We start from the raw sequence: 17,104 nt of genomic DNA, 5'->3' as shown, positions 1-17,104 counted from the left end.
ACTAAATTTATTCAATTAACAACAATTTAAATATTAGGTATTTCCTTTAAACTTACATTTTATAGTTTCCGTTATCCCTTTTTATTTTCCACGGGTAACGTTCTACTGCTCGGGTCTCGTTACAAGTCTAGAATTCATCACAATAATGTCGAGATCAAATCACATAAATTTGGCTAATTCTACTATGTATAACCACGTTTGCTTAGACGGTGCGTTATGTTGCACCTTCCACTGTAAACCGATGAGATCACAGAAAATAATTTCATCTAATCAAGACTTGACCCACACAGTAATCATGATTGTCCATGGAACATAATTTATAGCCTTATGGAGCATTATCGTTTTCAATGATTCGCCCACTTATAGTCACCTGAAGGCAGCATTCATTATTGTGAGTCAACTGGTTCATACCGAATAAGTGTCGTTTCCTATTGCTTGAGCAACAAATAACTCCTAATAATGTACCGCACAATGTTCGCGAAGAAGCTTACGGGAAACTGCAAAAAAATGACACTTCCCTAAATTGCGGAAACTGAGGACGCTTTGTTGAGTAAAATATAACAGAGAATGTAAAATGTGGTGCGGCACCAACTGTTGCCACAATTTTTTGATTATATTTTCAATTCCACAGCAATTTGCCCCTCCACATTTCTCGACAAGGCCTATTGTTGGCACTGCGTTTGATGGAGCGTATCCGGAAGAAAATGGAAAAGTGAAAGGGAAAACATTTATTTTGATTATTGTTTAATCCCATCAAATTCAACTTTGAACGTTCGCTTATGCGGGGCTCTGTTGTAGCGATCATCATAAAAAAGATGATGAGATGTCCAATAATTTAGTTTGGCATTATCTGTTTAACGCCGCCGTTCAAAATTTGTTAGAAGAATTTCCATCGACTAACCTGACTTGGCAATACGTACATATAAACATACTTTTTTAATAATGATTTCAATTTTAATAGATCAGTTACTTACAAATGGACAATGTCCATTGGACATGCAGTAATCTGTCTATTTGCTGAAGAATTGTAGTTTCACATAAGAACATTGTTTTTCTTTTCGAATTATTTACGCACGATTGACATATACCTAATTGCCTGACACTTTGGGATTGATGTTTGTCAAGTAAATATGATTTAGGATCACATAAAAATGTACAAATGTAAGTGGCAATTAAGGTGGAATTTAAAAAAAAACTACAACAACTAATGTAGAGAAATCTACCTAGAATGTTTTGGATGATAAAGTGTAAAGTACACATTGCCTACATACGCGATTAAAGTTATTGTAATACAACTGTAAGTCCTAAACTCTGCGTTGATTTAAATAAAGTTCTAGGTTAACCTCCTCTATTCCAAAGAAGATTTATTTTATTTTTCAAGTTTTAACTGCTTTGCAATCTTTCATGATAATCAAATGATTCAACCTGTAATAAATGGTTTACATTTTACGTGATGGTGAAAAAATAGACTGGACCGCATTCAAACCGCGCCCATTATTATCAAATCGCTTGGAGTGCTCGTTTTCCTCGTACTGCCCGATATCAAACTCCCATAATTTAGAACGGGAAATCTCCAACAACTACAGCGTCACACTTGTGAGCGAGGGCTAGCGAAGTATTGCCTCGCGTAAGACTTTAATTGTTTAATTGGATGCTATTATCAAGAGACAGCAATCACGCTCAAAAGCACGTCTTCTACGAAAGATTAATGACAGTTTAGCAACGGCTCCAGTTTCCATCTGTCGGATTCGGTCCCCGCGAGGAAAGATGGGACGGACTTCAAGAAAAATGGTTGAATCGTAGCACAACAATACGCGGAATGAGAGTTAACCGCAAATTGCTTTATCTGATGGTTGTTGACGGTTTCATGAGCTGCACATTTGCTAAATTTTGATTTGTAATGGTATTTCAGAAGATATTTTACAGGAAAAGTTTGATGAGAATGACGATTTTAGCTCCTTTGCGATTGAAGAATCTCTTTTGATGATGCCGTACATATCTTGCTGGTCGTCAACTGATCGTGACTTGCAGAGACGTTCTCTCATATAGCTTCTGTGCAAATTACGGTACACCTCACGTCACCCTTGGCGAACTGGTTTATACTTAAGGCGAAACTGGATCCTTTTCCTCACTTTTTGGTTTTTGATTTTTTTATAAAATAACGAAGCAATATTTTCAAAATCGGTTTTCGTGCACATGTAGAGTATGGATCAAGGTATCTCCTGATTATTTTTTTTTCGTGGTGGAAAATTTTTTTTCGTTTTTGCAGAAACCATTTTTGAATAAAATTTCACAAAAAAATGGTTTCTGCAAAAATGGAAAACTTTTTCCACCACAAAAAAAAATCAGAAGATACCTTGATCCATGCTCTACGTGTGCACGAAAACCGATTTTGAAAATATTGCTTCGTTATTTAATGAAAAATCAAAAACCAAAAAAATAAGAAAATGCTTCCAGTTTCACCTTAATCGGTTGTCAGTTCTCAAAGAAGAAATGAACATTAATCTGCAGCACCACTAGAAACGCCTAAGCATCTATGAGATTCCGATGCCATATGATGTTGCCATACTGCAACATTAAATTGAACGGTATTATTGAGACTCCACAAAAAAAAAACTCACTGCCCATTTTTTATTGTCAATTTGTCTTTTAGAAATTCGACTCCATCATCGGTTCCGTATTAGCCATTTTCATCAGTGATTGCCTCATTTATTTTGTTTTTGGATGAAATTACGAATCGACGCGGACCTACAAGTACGTGACGCTGTCGTCAACAACAGCTTCGAAATTGCGAGTATGGCCGGGCCATGAAAGAACAGCATTCCCGTACCACAGCACCTCACCAACATCGCAATGAGGGTGAGCCAGCAATATCAACAGGGTAACCAACGCTAGGAAACTCTATGCTACAACAAAGTAAAATTTGTTTAAACATTGTTATTCTAGCACCTTGAAGAGGAAAAACAACAACGATGACGCCACTCTCCAAGTGTCAGAAGGAAGGTGCTGGCACCCAACAAAAACAAAAGATGTGCAAATAATGAAGCAGATGGAAGGTGGCTGGTGGCGACTGAATTCATACACATCCAAACACTTTTCGCTAATGAACTGGGGAAATTACAAGAAAAAGTAATTTTAATGATGTTTAAAAACTTTTCACAAGTTCGCACTCATTCGGACTGCCAAGAACCCGAGTACCGGTCGGTAAGAGTCGGTGGTGTGGCAGACATTTTATTGTTTGTTTTTCTCACGTGCACTTTTCCGTTAGAGTAACCGCGCTTACCTTCGGTGTTCCTTGCTTGTCTTACTCCAGCGTGGTGGTACGAATGGAAAAAAGTCACACTTCCTCGATGCTTATTAACACAGGAACAAAGTTGGGAAACTTTTGCACTCTAGAAGCTTTGTTCACCGCAATAATTTCCCGATGTGCTGTCCTTTTTGTTTGTTGTGTCTGGAACTCAAAGATTGCTATTTCCCTCCCGCAACTACCTGACCAGCGAACCGCGGAAGCTGACTTTAACAATTCAGCAGAGTTCGATTTATTCAGTGACAAAGTTTTGATTATTTTGCAGCCGATGTAGATGCGGCAGTTTCACTGTATATCGAGGGTTTGTTCAGTAATAAGGATGGCATAGATAGGGTGAAACATTTAATAGGTCACTGTAGTAAGGGAGCGTCCATAAATGACGTAGCTTTTTAGGGGGAGGAGGGAGTCTGGGATTGTGTGACGAGCCATGTATTAGGTATGGGAAAATATGCTAAGAGGGGGAGTTAAAAATCGGCCAAAAATGTTACGTCATTTATGGACGTTTCCTAATATGGGAATGTACGGTGCTATATGTCTTGCGTCAAAAGAGTAACAGGTTATAATTCATTCAAACAGACTCTATTTAACTGACTCACATTGAAAACACTTCAAACTTCAAAATTACTGACAATATAGAATGTGCCACATAATCCCCAGATAAGTCGAGGTATACAGGAAGACGTGTGTATGTTACCGTTCATGATTTTGCAATATTTAAGAATAAACCTGAAGATAGCGGCTCAAAATGAATTCAGAAAGTAACAAACAAACGTATTCGTACACACCTAAAATTTAAATTGCCGAGATATTATATTAGCGTTTTTGTCAAGACTTTCACAGCTAGCTAGCTAGCTAGCTAGATAGATAGATAGATAGATAGATAGATAGATAGATAGATAGATAGATAGATAGATAGATAGATAGATAGATAGATAGATAGATAGATAGATAGATAGATAGATAGATAGATAGATAGATAGATAGATAGATAGATAGATAGATAGATAGATAGATAGATAGATAGATAGATAGATAGATAGATAGATAGATAGATAGATAGATAGATAGATAGATAGATAGATAGATAGATAGATAGATAGATAGATAGATAGATAGATAGATAGATAGATAGATAGATAGATAGATAGATAGATAGATAGATAGATAGATAGATAGATAGATAGATAGATAGATAGATAGATAGATAGATAGATAGATAGATAGATAGATAGATAGATAGATAGATAGATAGATAGATAGATAGATAGATAGATAGATAGATAGATAGATAGATAGATAGATAGATAGATAGATAGATAGATAGATAGATAGATAGATAGATAGATAGATAGATAGATAGATAGATAGATAGATAGATAGATAGATAGATAGATAGATAGATAGATAGATAGATAGATAGATAGATAGATAGATAGATAGATAGATAGATAGATAGATAGATAGATAGATAGATAGATAGATAGATAGATAGATAGATAGATAGATAGATAGATAGATAGATAGATAGATAGATAGATAGATAGATAGATAGATAGATAGATAGATAGATAGATAGATAGATAGATAGATAGATAGATAGATAGATAGATAGATAGATAGATAGATAGATAGATAGATAGATAGATAGATAGATAGATAGATAGATAGATAGATAGATAGATAGATAGATAGATAGATAGATAGATAGATAGATAGATAGATAGATAGATAGATAGATAGATAGATAGATAGATAGATAGATAGATAGATAGATAGATAGATAGATAGATAGATAGATAGATAGATAGATAGATAGATAGATAGATAGATAGATAGATAGATAGATAGATAGATAGATAGATAGATAGATAGATAGATAGATAGATAGATAGATAGATAGATAGATAGATAGATAGATAGATAGATAGATAGATAGATAGATAGATAGATAGATAGATAGATAGATAGATAGATAGATAGATAGATAGATAGATAGATAGATTTATTTTTTTAAATTATTTTTTTTTTTTTTTTAGATTTATTTTTTATTTTTTGATATATATATAGATAATAGATATTAGATAGATAGATTGATAAGATAGATAGATAGATAGATAGATAGATAGATAGATAGATAGATAGATAGATAGATAGATAGATAGATAGATAGATAGATAGATAGATAGATAGATAGATAGATAGATAGATAGATAGATAGATAGATAGATAGATAGATAGATAGATAGATAGATAGATAGATAGATAGATAGATAGATAGATAGATAGATAGATAGATAGATAGATAGATAGATAGATAGATAGATAGATAGATAGATAGATAGATAGATAGATAGATAGATAGATAGATAGATAGATAGATAGATAGATAGATAGATAGATAGATAGATAGATAGATAGATAGATAGATAGATAGATAGATAGATAGATAGATAGATAGATAGATAGATAGATAGATAGATAGATAGATAGATAGATAGATAGATAGATAGATAGATAGATAGATAGATAGATAGATAGATAGATAGATAGATAGATAGATAGATAGATAGATAGATAGATAGATAGATAGATAGATAGATAGATAGATAGATAGATAGATAGATAGATAGATAGATAGATGGATAGATAGATAGATAGATAGATAGATAGATAGATAGATAGATAGATAGATAGATGGATAGATAGATAGATAGATAGATAGATAGATAGATAGATAGATAGATAGATAGATAGATGGATAGATAGATAGATAGATAGATAGATAGATAGATAGATAGATAGATAGATAGATAGATAGATAGATAGATAGATAGATAGATAGATAGATAGATGGATAGATAGATAGATAGATAGATGGATAGATAGATAGATAGATAGATAGATAGATAGATAGATAGATAGATAGATAGATAGCAAGCCTCCGGATACGTTCATCATCTGTCCATTCCCGACTTACGCTGATCTGGCTTTGGACACGGACCCCATGAATGAATGTGTTCAACACTCGCTTGGCCTCCCAGTTTAATAGACAAACAAGAGATCACGAAAGCGACTAGACACACCGGATGGTGGTAGCGGTGCGCAGGGGGACCCAGTGAAATGGATACATCAAATTATACTGAAGTAGTTGGAGAGAACGCGAACTTGTTCAGAAGAAGTGGAATAATGCAGAGATCACCAGTGACGCCTCTGGAAACAGCTGCGAGAACGAGTAGTAGCGCGATACGGAGCGAGCCCCAAGGAAGCTAACCGGGGCTAGCATTCCTGAATCAGCGAGTGCTTACACCGAATTCAAACAGCAGTACAGCTCAAGAGTCGAGCTTGTTCGAGGTGAGGAGAAGGGTGAACGATTCAAAGTCAAAGACAAGCACAACGTTCATCTGAAGAACAAGAAACTTATGACGAGCAGTTGCAGTTGTGGAACGCGATCAGAAGGCACTCAAGCTGAGAGTGGAAACAGCCGAGAAGTCTCTGGCGGAAGCCACGGATCGAGCTACGGCTGAAAACATGGAAACGCCGAAGCGCCACCGGAATACTCGCTCAGAGAAACGAGGCAGGGACATGCCAGGAGAAGAGGAAGTTCCGAAGAAACAGTGAAGCGAAAAGGAGCGTGCCAGCAATCGGAGTGATGATGGATGGCACATTGTGGAGAACCAGCAGGTGAAGGAGAAGAAGCGAAAGGACAAAGAAGAAAAGAAGAATGACGAAAAAAGGAACAGAAGAAGAAAGAAACCCACCGGCCGCCTAGGGAGAGGAAAAAGGGCGATGCATTGATCGTCGAGGCGAAGGACAAGACGACGTACGCTGCTTTTCTTAGGAAATTGCAGGAGGACCCGGAGTTGAAGGTATTGGGCGAAAACGTGGTGAAGACCAGACACACCCAAAACGCAGAGATGCTGTTCGAGCTCAAGAAGGATGTGACGGTTAAGAGCTCAGCGTTCAGGGAGCTCGATGCCAAATCCCTGGAGAACGAGGCCAATGTGAGAGCATTATCACAGGAGTCGGTGCTTGAAGTCAAGGATCTGGACGAGGTCACGACAGAAGATGATCTGAAATGAGCATTGACTGAGCAGTGCAACGCCGAAGGCACCCAGATGGCGGCAATCCGAATGCCTGCGGATATTGCCAACAAGCTGATGGTAACTGGCAAGGTCAAATTTGAATGGTCTATGTGCTCACTGCGACTGACTCCTCGAACCTCAAAAAAAAAATGGAGCGGCCCAAGCAACACACATGTTATAATAGAGTTACGACAGCGCAAGTTTTGGTTGTATAGAAGTTTATTTTACGTAATTCTAACATTGTGTTGAAATAACGTAAAATAAACTTCTATACAACCAAAACTTGCGCTGTCGTAACTTTAATATAACATGTGTGTTACTTGGGGGTGCTTCAAATGCATGGAGTGTGGTCACCACGCGAGAAATTGCAAGGGACTTGATATGTCTGGACAATGCTGGAGCTGCGGTAGAAATGGCCACGTTACTCGGGACTGCATGAGTCAACCTAAGTGCATGCTGTGTAAACTGGAGGACGGAACGACCATAAGGGAGGCTTCAAATGCCCGGCCTATAAAAAGGCACAGGCAGGTCAACAATGATTGAGATAACTCAAATCAATATCAATCATTGCGACGTCGCACAGCAACTGTTGTGGCAGTCGGCAACAGAGAGTTGCAAGCATCGCAGAGCCGTATCGGGCGCCACCCGAGAACGGCAATTGGGTGTCGGACAGATCCCATCAGGGATGCCAGATGATTTTTTGAAAAACCTGTATCACACTTTTCAATAATCTGTATCCCATACCAAATTTGGGAGAAAAATCTGTATCCCATGCAAAAATAAAATGGCCCCTCTGGATAAAAAATCTATATGTCATATAAAACGAAATTTGTACGCATGTTCAAAAAACTGTGTAATACAGATAAATCTGTGGCATCCCTGGATCCCAGATAGCGGCCATACAGATAATGGGTAGATTCCCCATTCAGGAAGTGATCGAGAGTTCATACGAAGGCATTGTGTTTGATAAAATCAATGGAGTCTTCGTGTGCATTTGCTATACCTACACCTCCAAGGTGGTCGGATGAAGAGTACAACAGGATGTTGGATCTTGGATGTACTTACGCACACTCTGATCGGTCGGAAGCCGGTAGTCAACGGAGGCAATTTCAATGCTTGGGCCGTGGAATGGGGTAGTAGGCAAGAGGTAGCAATGGCCTGTGACGTTTCAATGGTGAGGAAATTGGAGCCACGGTGCCGACGGCGCTCAGTCTTCTGGTGGAGTGTTGCACTCAGTGCAGTCCGTGCAACATGCCTCTGAGCAAGGAGAAGAATTCAGAGAGCAAGAACGGATGCTGAGAGGGAAGAGCGGAGACTCGACTTTCACGAAGCTCGCCTGGCTCTCTAGCGGATGATTAGGCAGAGCGAGTCGAACTCTTCAAAGAGCTGTGCCGAAAAGCCGATGTCAACCCATGGGGCAACGCGTACCGAAATGTGATGGCAAAAATTAACGAGCCTCGATAAGACAAAGAGGAGAAATGTCAAAATTGGAACAGTCCATTTGCTGTCATCTGCATAGTTCCAATCGAACAGGGGACCTGTCAAAACGACAAGGATTCGCTACTTTGGTATACTCGAGACACTTTAGCAAAAATTAAGGGCCAGGCGACACTCTTCGAGATGTGTGCGAACAAGTTGCAGGCGATCAAGGAAGGTCTCTTTCCGCACCACGATTCAACTCCGCGGCCGAATACGCCATACGAAAACAAAGAAGCTGAATCGAGAGGCTTACGGATCTTCAACGAAGAGCAAAAAGTAATAAAAGGGGCCTGAAGGTGAAGATAGCTCCTGGTCCTGATGGAATCCCCAATGTGGCATTGAAAACGACGATACAAGCGTTCCCTGACATTTTCAGGATGGCGCTACAGAAATGCATGAATGAAGGTTATTTCCCAAACAGATGAAATGATCAAGAAGCTCCTTTTGCTGCCGGAATTGAGGAAGTCACCAGGGTACTTAGCTTCGTACAGACCAATATCTGTTGACGCCCGTTCTCGTGAAGAAACCCCGTCGTCATCTCCCGCTCTTAGCGTTTATGATTTCACTCGCTGTGATTATCAAGTCGTGAATGAACTGGTAGCTTCTCAGGATTGGAATCAGCTTTTAAATCAAGATTCTATTGACGACTCCGTTGCTGCCTTCTATTGCACCATCGACCAAATCATTCGTGAAGCTGTTCCTGTGAAACCTCAGTGGCCTAAGAAAATATTGAGTCAGCCATGGTGGACTCCGCAGCTTCGAAACCTCCGTAACCGTTTACGAAAAGCTAGGAAAAGGTACTTTCGCAATAGGAACCCCATAACAAGTGGCCATCTAAAGAATGCCGAAGAGGAATTCTCCCTTCTTCAACGCGACCGCTTCCGGGAATACACCAAGCAAATTTCAAGCAAGATCCGTCATCCTTTTGGGCGTACATCAACAAAAGAAAAAGCACAGCCAGTGTCCCAGCCGATGTGTCTTTCCGCTCTCGTAGTTCCTGCTCGCCGGATGCAACCGCTAACCTTTTCGCTGAATTTTTCGGTTCGGTGTATAACGAAAACCCTATTCCAGTTGATCCTGACTATATAAACAGTCTCCCGTCATACAACCTCCAGTTTCCTCAAATAACACTCAATGACGCTGATATTCGTGCTGCTCTCAGCAAGGTGGATGCATCCAACGGTCCCGGACCCGACCTCATTCCTCCAATCTTTGTTAAGCAATGTGCCCAATCGCTAGCATCCCCCATCGTGTCGATTTACAACCGCTCGCTGATGGAAGGCGTGTTTCCTGAAGCATGGAAGCTCGCCTCTATAACCCCTGTTCATAAGTCGGGGAACATACATGACGTAGAGAATTACCGACCGATATCGATTCTAAGCTGTCTGGGAAAAGTGTTTGAGGGCTTGTTGCATGATGCTCTGTATCCGTTGTCTGTCTGTCTGTTGTTCAGTCTGTGATATCGGAGCATCAGCATGGGTTTGTGAAAAAGCGATCAACAACGACAAATTTGATGATGTTCACCCATACAGTGATCGACAAATTCGAAAGAAAGCGCCAAGTCGACGCCATCTATGTGGACTTTTCAAAAGCCTTCGACAAGGTACCGCATGATTTAGCCATTGCTAAACTAAATCGCCTTGGACTGCCTCATTGGATCATCCAGTGGCTGAAATCTTACCTGACTTCGCGAAAAGCTTTCGTCAAAATACATGATGCTAAATCCAATATCTTTGATATACCGTCAGGAGTTCCGCAAGGCAGCCATCTTGGACCGCTCATTTTCGTCCTTTTTATAAATGATTTATGCGATCGCTTGCAGGCTGGCAAACTGCTCTACGCGGATGATTTGAAGCTGTTTCGAGTAGTAAAAACGATACTAGATTGCTGCGCTTTACAAGCCGACATCGAACGTGTGTCGAAATGGTGCGATATGAACGGTATGCAGATGAATGCCAATAAGTGTAAAGTGATCTCGTTCAACCGCCGCCGGTCTACTGTTAGATTTGAGTACAGCTTAGATAGCAATCCTCTGGAGAGAGTTTCGTCGATCAAGGATCTTAGTGTGATTCTCGATTCTAAACTTCGCTTCGACCAACATGTTGCCATAACTACGGCCAAAGCCAATGCAATGCTTGATTTCCTGCGACGCAACACTCAGCATTTCGATGACATTTATGCACTTAAATCGCTGTACTGTGCATTAGTTCGCAGTGTATTGGAGTATGGAGTGCAAGTTTTGCTCCGTATCATGCCGTCTATGCTGAACGCATCGAGAGAGTCCAGAAGCGGTTCATCAGATATGCTCTCCGAGGTCTACCGTGGAATGATTCTGTTAACCTGCCTCCTTATAACCAACGTTGTGCGTTGATTGACATGGAGTCTTTAGCCAACCGTCGAACATTGCTGCAAAGACTGTTTGTTTTCGACGTGGTCACCGACAAAATCGATTGCAGCTGTCTTCTTAGCAACTTGCGCTTCCACGCTCCAGCCCGCCGGCTTCGTAATTCAAGATTGCTGTGGATTCCCATTCATCGTTCGGATTACGGATATCACAGCCCGTTTGATTCGTGTTGTAGGTTGTTTAATGATGTGTGTGACTCGTTTGATTTTAATATAAGTAAATTAGTGTTTAAAAATAGAATTAAGTCTAGCTGATCAGTCTGTGCGGCATTCAGCCGAATATGTTGTCAAATAAATAAATAAATAAATATGTTTGCTGGGCACCCTCGGGAAGCTACTGAAGAGAGTAGCTCACTAAGTGTACGGAAGGCGAGCGTGCTCTTTCGAAAAGGTTAAAGGATTCCGGTCCGGAGGCTTCCCGAGTTCAGGCACTAGAGCCATTTTTTGTCTTTTCCACTTTTCAGGCACATTGGCCACGATGGCCGCCTCAATAACTATTGTCGAAAAAGGTTTTCAATCTACACACTAAGATCAGCTCGGTATTTTTTCCCATCTTTTTACTGAGTTCTCAACAGCAGATTTAACTCGGTACGCTCGGTTGTTATTTTACGGATATTCTGTAAGTGAGTTACGAAGCTCAGCTAATGAACTGTCAAAAGTTACTGAAGCACGGTAAATATCATTGCTGGTGAACGGTAAATACGATCACCGAGTATACCGAGATAAATCAGCTGTTGAAAACTCAGTAAAAAGATGGAAAAAATACTGAACTCAGCGAATAAATTACTGAGCTGGAACATCTGAATCTTAGTGTGTAGCTTATGTTAAAAGGACAACACTAAACGCTTTCAGCAATATTTTGCTGAATTTTGCCGAGCTGAAGGGTCCAGCAAAATTTTTTGCAGAACTTTCAGCAAAATTTGCTAAAATTCAGCAATACGTTACTGATGATCAGCAGAGTTTACTAAACAAATCAGCAAAATTTTGCTGAATTCCAGCAAAATTTTTGCTGAAGCCTTCAGCTCGGCAAAATTCAGCAAAATTTTGCTGAAACATTCAATCGATTTTTGGTGTGTATAGTAACAGCTAGGCACGCTACTCTCAGCTGTCGATTTTTGCTGTTTTTACCCAATTACAAAAATAATAACAATTCCTGTTTGTGTTGGATTCTTACCAACAGTTTTATAAACTTATAAGAATATCGGCATAAAATAATTATGAGAACAGAATAAGATTAACCTTTATTCCTATCAGCAGTTGTTACTCTCCTCTCCTCTTCTTGGCGTAACATCCTCACTGGGACAAAGCCTGCTTCTCAGCTTAGTGTTCTATGAGCACTTCCACAGTTATTAACTGAGAGCTTCCTCTGCGAATGACCATTTTGCATGTGTATATCGTGTGGCAGGCACGAAGATACTCTATGCCCAAGGAAGTCAAGGAAATTTCCTTTACGAAAAGATCCTGGACCGACCGGGAATCGAACCCGTCACCCTCAGCATGGTCATGCTGAATACCCGTGCGTCTACCGCCTCGGCTATATGGGCCCTATCAGCAGTTGTTATGATTGTGTTAAAATGCACTCTAGTTGTGTTCTATCTCGATTGTGTTTGCGGAAAATTGGTTGATGTGAAGCTGAATCGAGAGGCTTACGGATCTTCAACGAAGAGCTAAAAGTAATTCCCAAGGGCCTGAAGGTAAAGAAAGCTCCTGGTCCGGATGGAATCCCCAATGTGGCATTAACCGGGAGCGGTCGCGTCGTGTACTCAGTACCATGAAAAATGCACGCTTGTGGTACACAGCGTGAGCGCGGCGTCGTTTCAGGTAGTTAAAGGCGCGACTGCTCGAGGGTGAAAAACGACGATACAGGCGTTCCCTGACATGTTCAGGATGGCGCTACAGAAATGCATGAATGAAGGTTATTTCCCAAACAGATGGAATGATCAAGAAGCTCGTTTTGCTGCAAGAATCGAGGAAGTAACCAGGGGACTCAGCTTCGTACAGTACCAGTAGAGCCAAGCTTTGTCTTTTCCATATCTCTGGAAGATCGCCTATGTTCAGGCACATTGGCCGCGATGGCCGCCTCAATGACTATTGTCGATAAAGGTTTTCAATCTAGCTGATGTTAAAAGAACAACAATGTCCTGGCTATAGTAACAGCTAGGCGCGCTACTCTCAGCTGTCGATTTTTGTTGTTTTGACCAAATAACAAAATAAGGATAATTTCTGTTTGTTGGATTCTTACCAAAAGTGTTTTAAACTTATTAGAATATTTGCATAAAACAAAACTGACATTATAAGAACAAAATAATATCAACCTTTATTCCTATCAGCAGTTGTTATGATTGTGTTAAAATGCACTTTAGTTGGGTTCTATCTCGATTGTGTTTGCGGAAAATTGGTTGATGTGATTTGCATGTCTCCACAATCCAAAACAATCGTTTATGTTGAAGCAAATAAATTTAACTACAAAGAACTTTGTTTTAGCGATACCATAATTCCATAAATTGTTTTTCTGTGTTCCCTTCCGCTAAACATTCTTTTTCCATAATATCATTTACTCGAATTCTTCGCTATCACAGTGCGCTTGAATGATGAGATAACTTCAAAGAACAAAAGACTCCCGCAGAGAACTCGTCGTTGTCGTTTTTGTCATCTCCGTCGTCGGAGTCGCAGTTTCCCAATGATCCCTTTTATATCCTTATGATGTTTTACCGCTAAAAATTTCCTCGTGCTCATCTGCTGCCATTTCAAACAAATTTTAGTCGGATCCCATCCCACGACGAGTTGCTTGCCTGTCACCTTGTTCACTGCTTTTCATTGATCAGAGTTTAGTTCGGTTCGGTCGAAGGGGCCTCCGAAGAGGCGCACTGCTGTGTACCTAATTTTCCTTTTCTGTTTGGTTTGAACTTCAGTTCGAGATTGGCCTGGTCGGGAAAGTGAAATATTTTTCTATTTAAAAGAAATCGAAAACAAAGGTCCAAGTGCTCTTAACCAAATTGAATTTTGATGTACGACATCTCCCATCGATGGCGATGGAAGGAAAAGGTTGGTTTTCTTGCTTTTTTGTATCATCTTGAAAACATCGAACGATCTGTTAAAAGGAGAAAATTCTGCTCTCGTAAAAGCCCCAGTTAATTCACTTAGTGTTTTCGTGTGCTTCTTTGAAGATTGCGTCGTATCTGTAAAAGATTAAACTTCAGCCTGTTTGTAAACTTGAAAAGCACGTGATTATCGCGAAATAAAATTAAAGTTTTTTTGTGTTATGTGCATGACTATGTGTCGACATACTTGTGATATCCCAATCCCATATCAATTTATTGCTTTTTAATTGACGTTGGCTGCCTTTCCAAGTAGGTTTCAAGTCCTCCACGCATGAAACAGCGTCATACGTTGTGAGATAAATTTAGGTTTTTTTTTGGATAATAAAAGCACACTTCTAATGTTATGAGATTTGAATTGATTATTAAATGTTTTATTCTATTTTTCGATTGCTTATTTCATAATTTTATTTATTTATTGTTAGTCACACACTAAATTTTCATTTGATTTCTCAATAGTTAGTCACAGTTCTATGTGCTGTTTCAATTTAAGTTTTATGTTTCTGTATCCGTTATTTTTAGATCAGGAAGTAATGCTGCAAAAACAAAAATAAATTGCATTAATATTTGAAAATTGCCGTATAAAATATATATTACCTTAGGGTCGGACTCTTTCCAGCATTTATGCAGCCAGAATGCCTTTTCGCAAAGGTTTTCTCCCTCTGGGTACAGACAACGTTTTCCCATATGAAGGGCAATATCATGCATGGAGTTCGGTAAAGCATCGTGAAGTTTTTCCAGGTGAACATGCCCAGTATCGTCGACAACCTTGGCCTCATGGAACAGACAATTCATGTAGCATTTAAGGTTTTCGTCTTCGTGAACTTTGCCATCGCTGAATTCAATGATTGCCTCTGAAAGTGAAAAATTGATATGATTGTTCCATGCTAAAGGTGTTTATCAGTATCTCTCGCATGATAACACAACTAAATAAATTACTGGATAAGTGCGATTGGGACTGTTTCTTCCAAAAAGTGGATGTCAGTCATTAACTCAAAAGCCAAAACGCCGGGCAAAGCAAACCCACCGTGATCAGTAGTCCAAGACTAAGATTCATCGAGTAACTTTTGTCTATTCACTTCTCCCAAAAATTTTATTATTTTCCACCTTACCTTCAGTAACTCCAGTCTTTTTGATGCAAATTTCACGGAGAGGTTTCATTGCCTCCAAGAATTCTGGTGGTGGATACTGTAAATAAAACAAGTGTTATAAATGAAATATTTTCACTTATTCTTAGAATCAAACTTCAGCGTCTCTGCGTGGGGTTACATCGCCCATCGATAATGTAACCAAAGCACTTATAACCAAAGCTACTGATCCGTTCATTTTGATGAGACATACATGTACGCCTCTTGATCACTCAAGCCAAACTAAACTTCTCTTTCAATCATGTCATTATTTATCTGCTTCAACCATCCAAAATTGATTATCATTCTCCGATTTCTGTTGGATCAATAACATACCTAACAATTTTGTTGATCAACGACATTAGAAATGAATAAAGTGATAGACAAAGATCACAATAATAAAAAGCTAGTCAAAATAGTTTTATACACCATAGCCATCTAATACACATAAATCAAAAATGTTAAGTCCCTTCAGGCGTTCATGAGACGTTATTAGTTGCTTTAATTACCGCTATGCTGTATCAATGTCAGTTCTATGTATTGCGAGTCAGATAGATAGAAAATGAGACTTCGAAAAGTGAAATTATAAGTGATTGATTGAACTTCCACAAAATTAATCCTATGGAAAAATACGGACGGTGAGCTATGTTTCGACTCATTGCTGTTTTGCTTTGTCACTGTTTATGACACTCTTTATGGAAGCTTTGTTATTTAATTTTTATATGATTTACATGAAGTTTTTTGATTATCTCTGTCCGAAAATCAATCAACTTGAAGATTATTTCTTATTAGTTCAAGTTTTTTCTTATGTGACTATTTGACATATGGAATACGTCCCTACTAATCACCGACGAAATAGAACTCACAACATCAGGAAGGGCATATTCCAAGGAAATGCTTCCAGTCCGATATGGTTCAACCTTGCAATGAAGCCCCTCAGCAGAGAACTCAACCAATGCAACTAGGTATATGGCTACCAATTGAAAAGTGGGAAAAGAAGTACAACAATTATCCACACCTTCTTTATGGATGACATGATGCTTGTGGAATAAGTTAAGACTGCATCAACTGTTGCAGCTTGTGATGGTGCTCAGCAACGACATCGGGATGAATTTTGGAATTGATAAATGTCCGTCAATCCATATTTGTCGAGGTCAACTAATGGTTGTCAGCTGATTACGCATCAACGAACAGGAGAAGATTCGGACTATGCTTGAATATACATAATATGCGAAGAGTACAAATATTTCGGCATCCTGCAACTCAGAGGTATTCATAACACAACGATCAACAAAGGCACTGCATAACAAGGTTGTTAACCGATAAATTATCGGCAGTTAACTCAACGCAAACTCGATAACGATAAAGGTTGCTCGATAATCTCTCGATAACGATAACCAAACGATGAATCAACGCAAAGATCAACGTACCTTCGATAATTTTACGATAAATCTAGTTACCCTAGTGACGGCATCAACAACGGCTCAGATCGCGAAGAAAAATTTCCGTAGACGTTATCGAGTCGATAATTTCCACAGTTAACTGTATCGCCGATGACGAATCCGTCTGAAGACGTTATCGTTATCGACGATAAACGATAACAGACGT

The 17,104-nt window shown here is 39.2% G+C and overlaps 1 protein-coding gene and 2 long non-coding RNA genes across 3 annotated transcripts in view; 2 read left to right on the top strand and 1 right to left on the bottom strand.

Annotated features, from left to right (window-relative positions):
- LOC134285399 (uncharacterized) overlaps positions 1 to 17,104 on the top strand; it is a 401,391-nt gene that overhangs the window by 263,465 nt on the left and 120,822 nt on the right. The window lies entirely within an intron of this gene.
- LOC115257168 (uncharacterized) lies at positions 2,491 to 3,139 on the top strand. Its single transcript, XR_009996877.1, has 3 exons — positions 2,491 to 2,588; positions 2,654 to 2,859; positions 2,947 to 3,139. It is a non-coding gene; the product is annotated as an uncharacterized LOC115257168 (long non-coding RNA).
- Positions 14,714 to 15,767, bottom strand: LOC109423112 (general odorant-binding protein 83a). Its single transcript, XM_019698014.3, has 4 exons — positions 15,615 to 15,767; positions 15,482 to 15,557; positions 14,967 to 15,223; positions 14,714 to 14,905 (listed from the first exon to the last, which is right to left on the bottom strand). Exons 1-4 carry the CDS (start codon positions 15,693 to 15,695, stop codon positions 14,888 to 14,890), a joined length of 432 nt encoding a protein of 143 aa, XP_019553559.1. The 5' UTR covers positions 15,696 to 15,767; the 3' UTR covers positions 14,714 to 14,887.

Source organism: Aedes albopictus, chromosome 1 (genome assembly GCF_035046485.1).
Source record: "Aedes albopictus strain Foshan chromosome 1, AalbF5, whole genome shotgun sequence".
NCBI lineage: Eukaryota > Metazoa > Arthropoda > Insecta > Diptera > Culicidae > Aedes > Aedes albopictus.
This window is presented reverse-complemented; position numbering and strand designations above follow the sequence as displayed.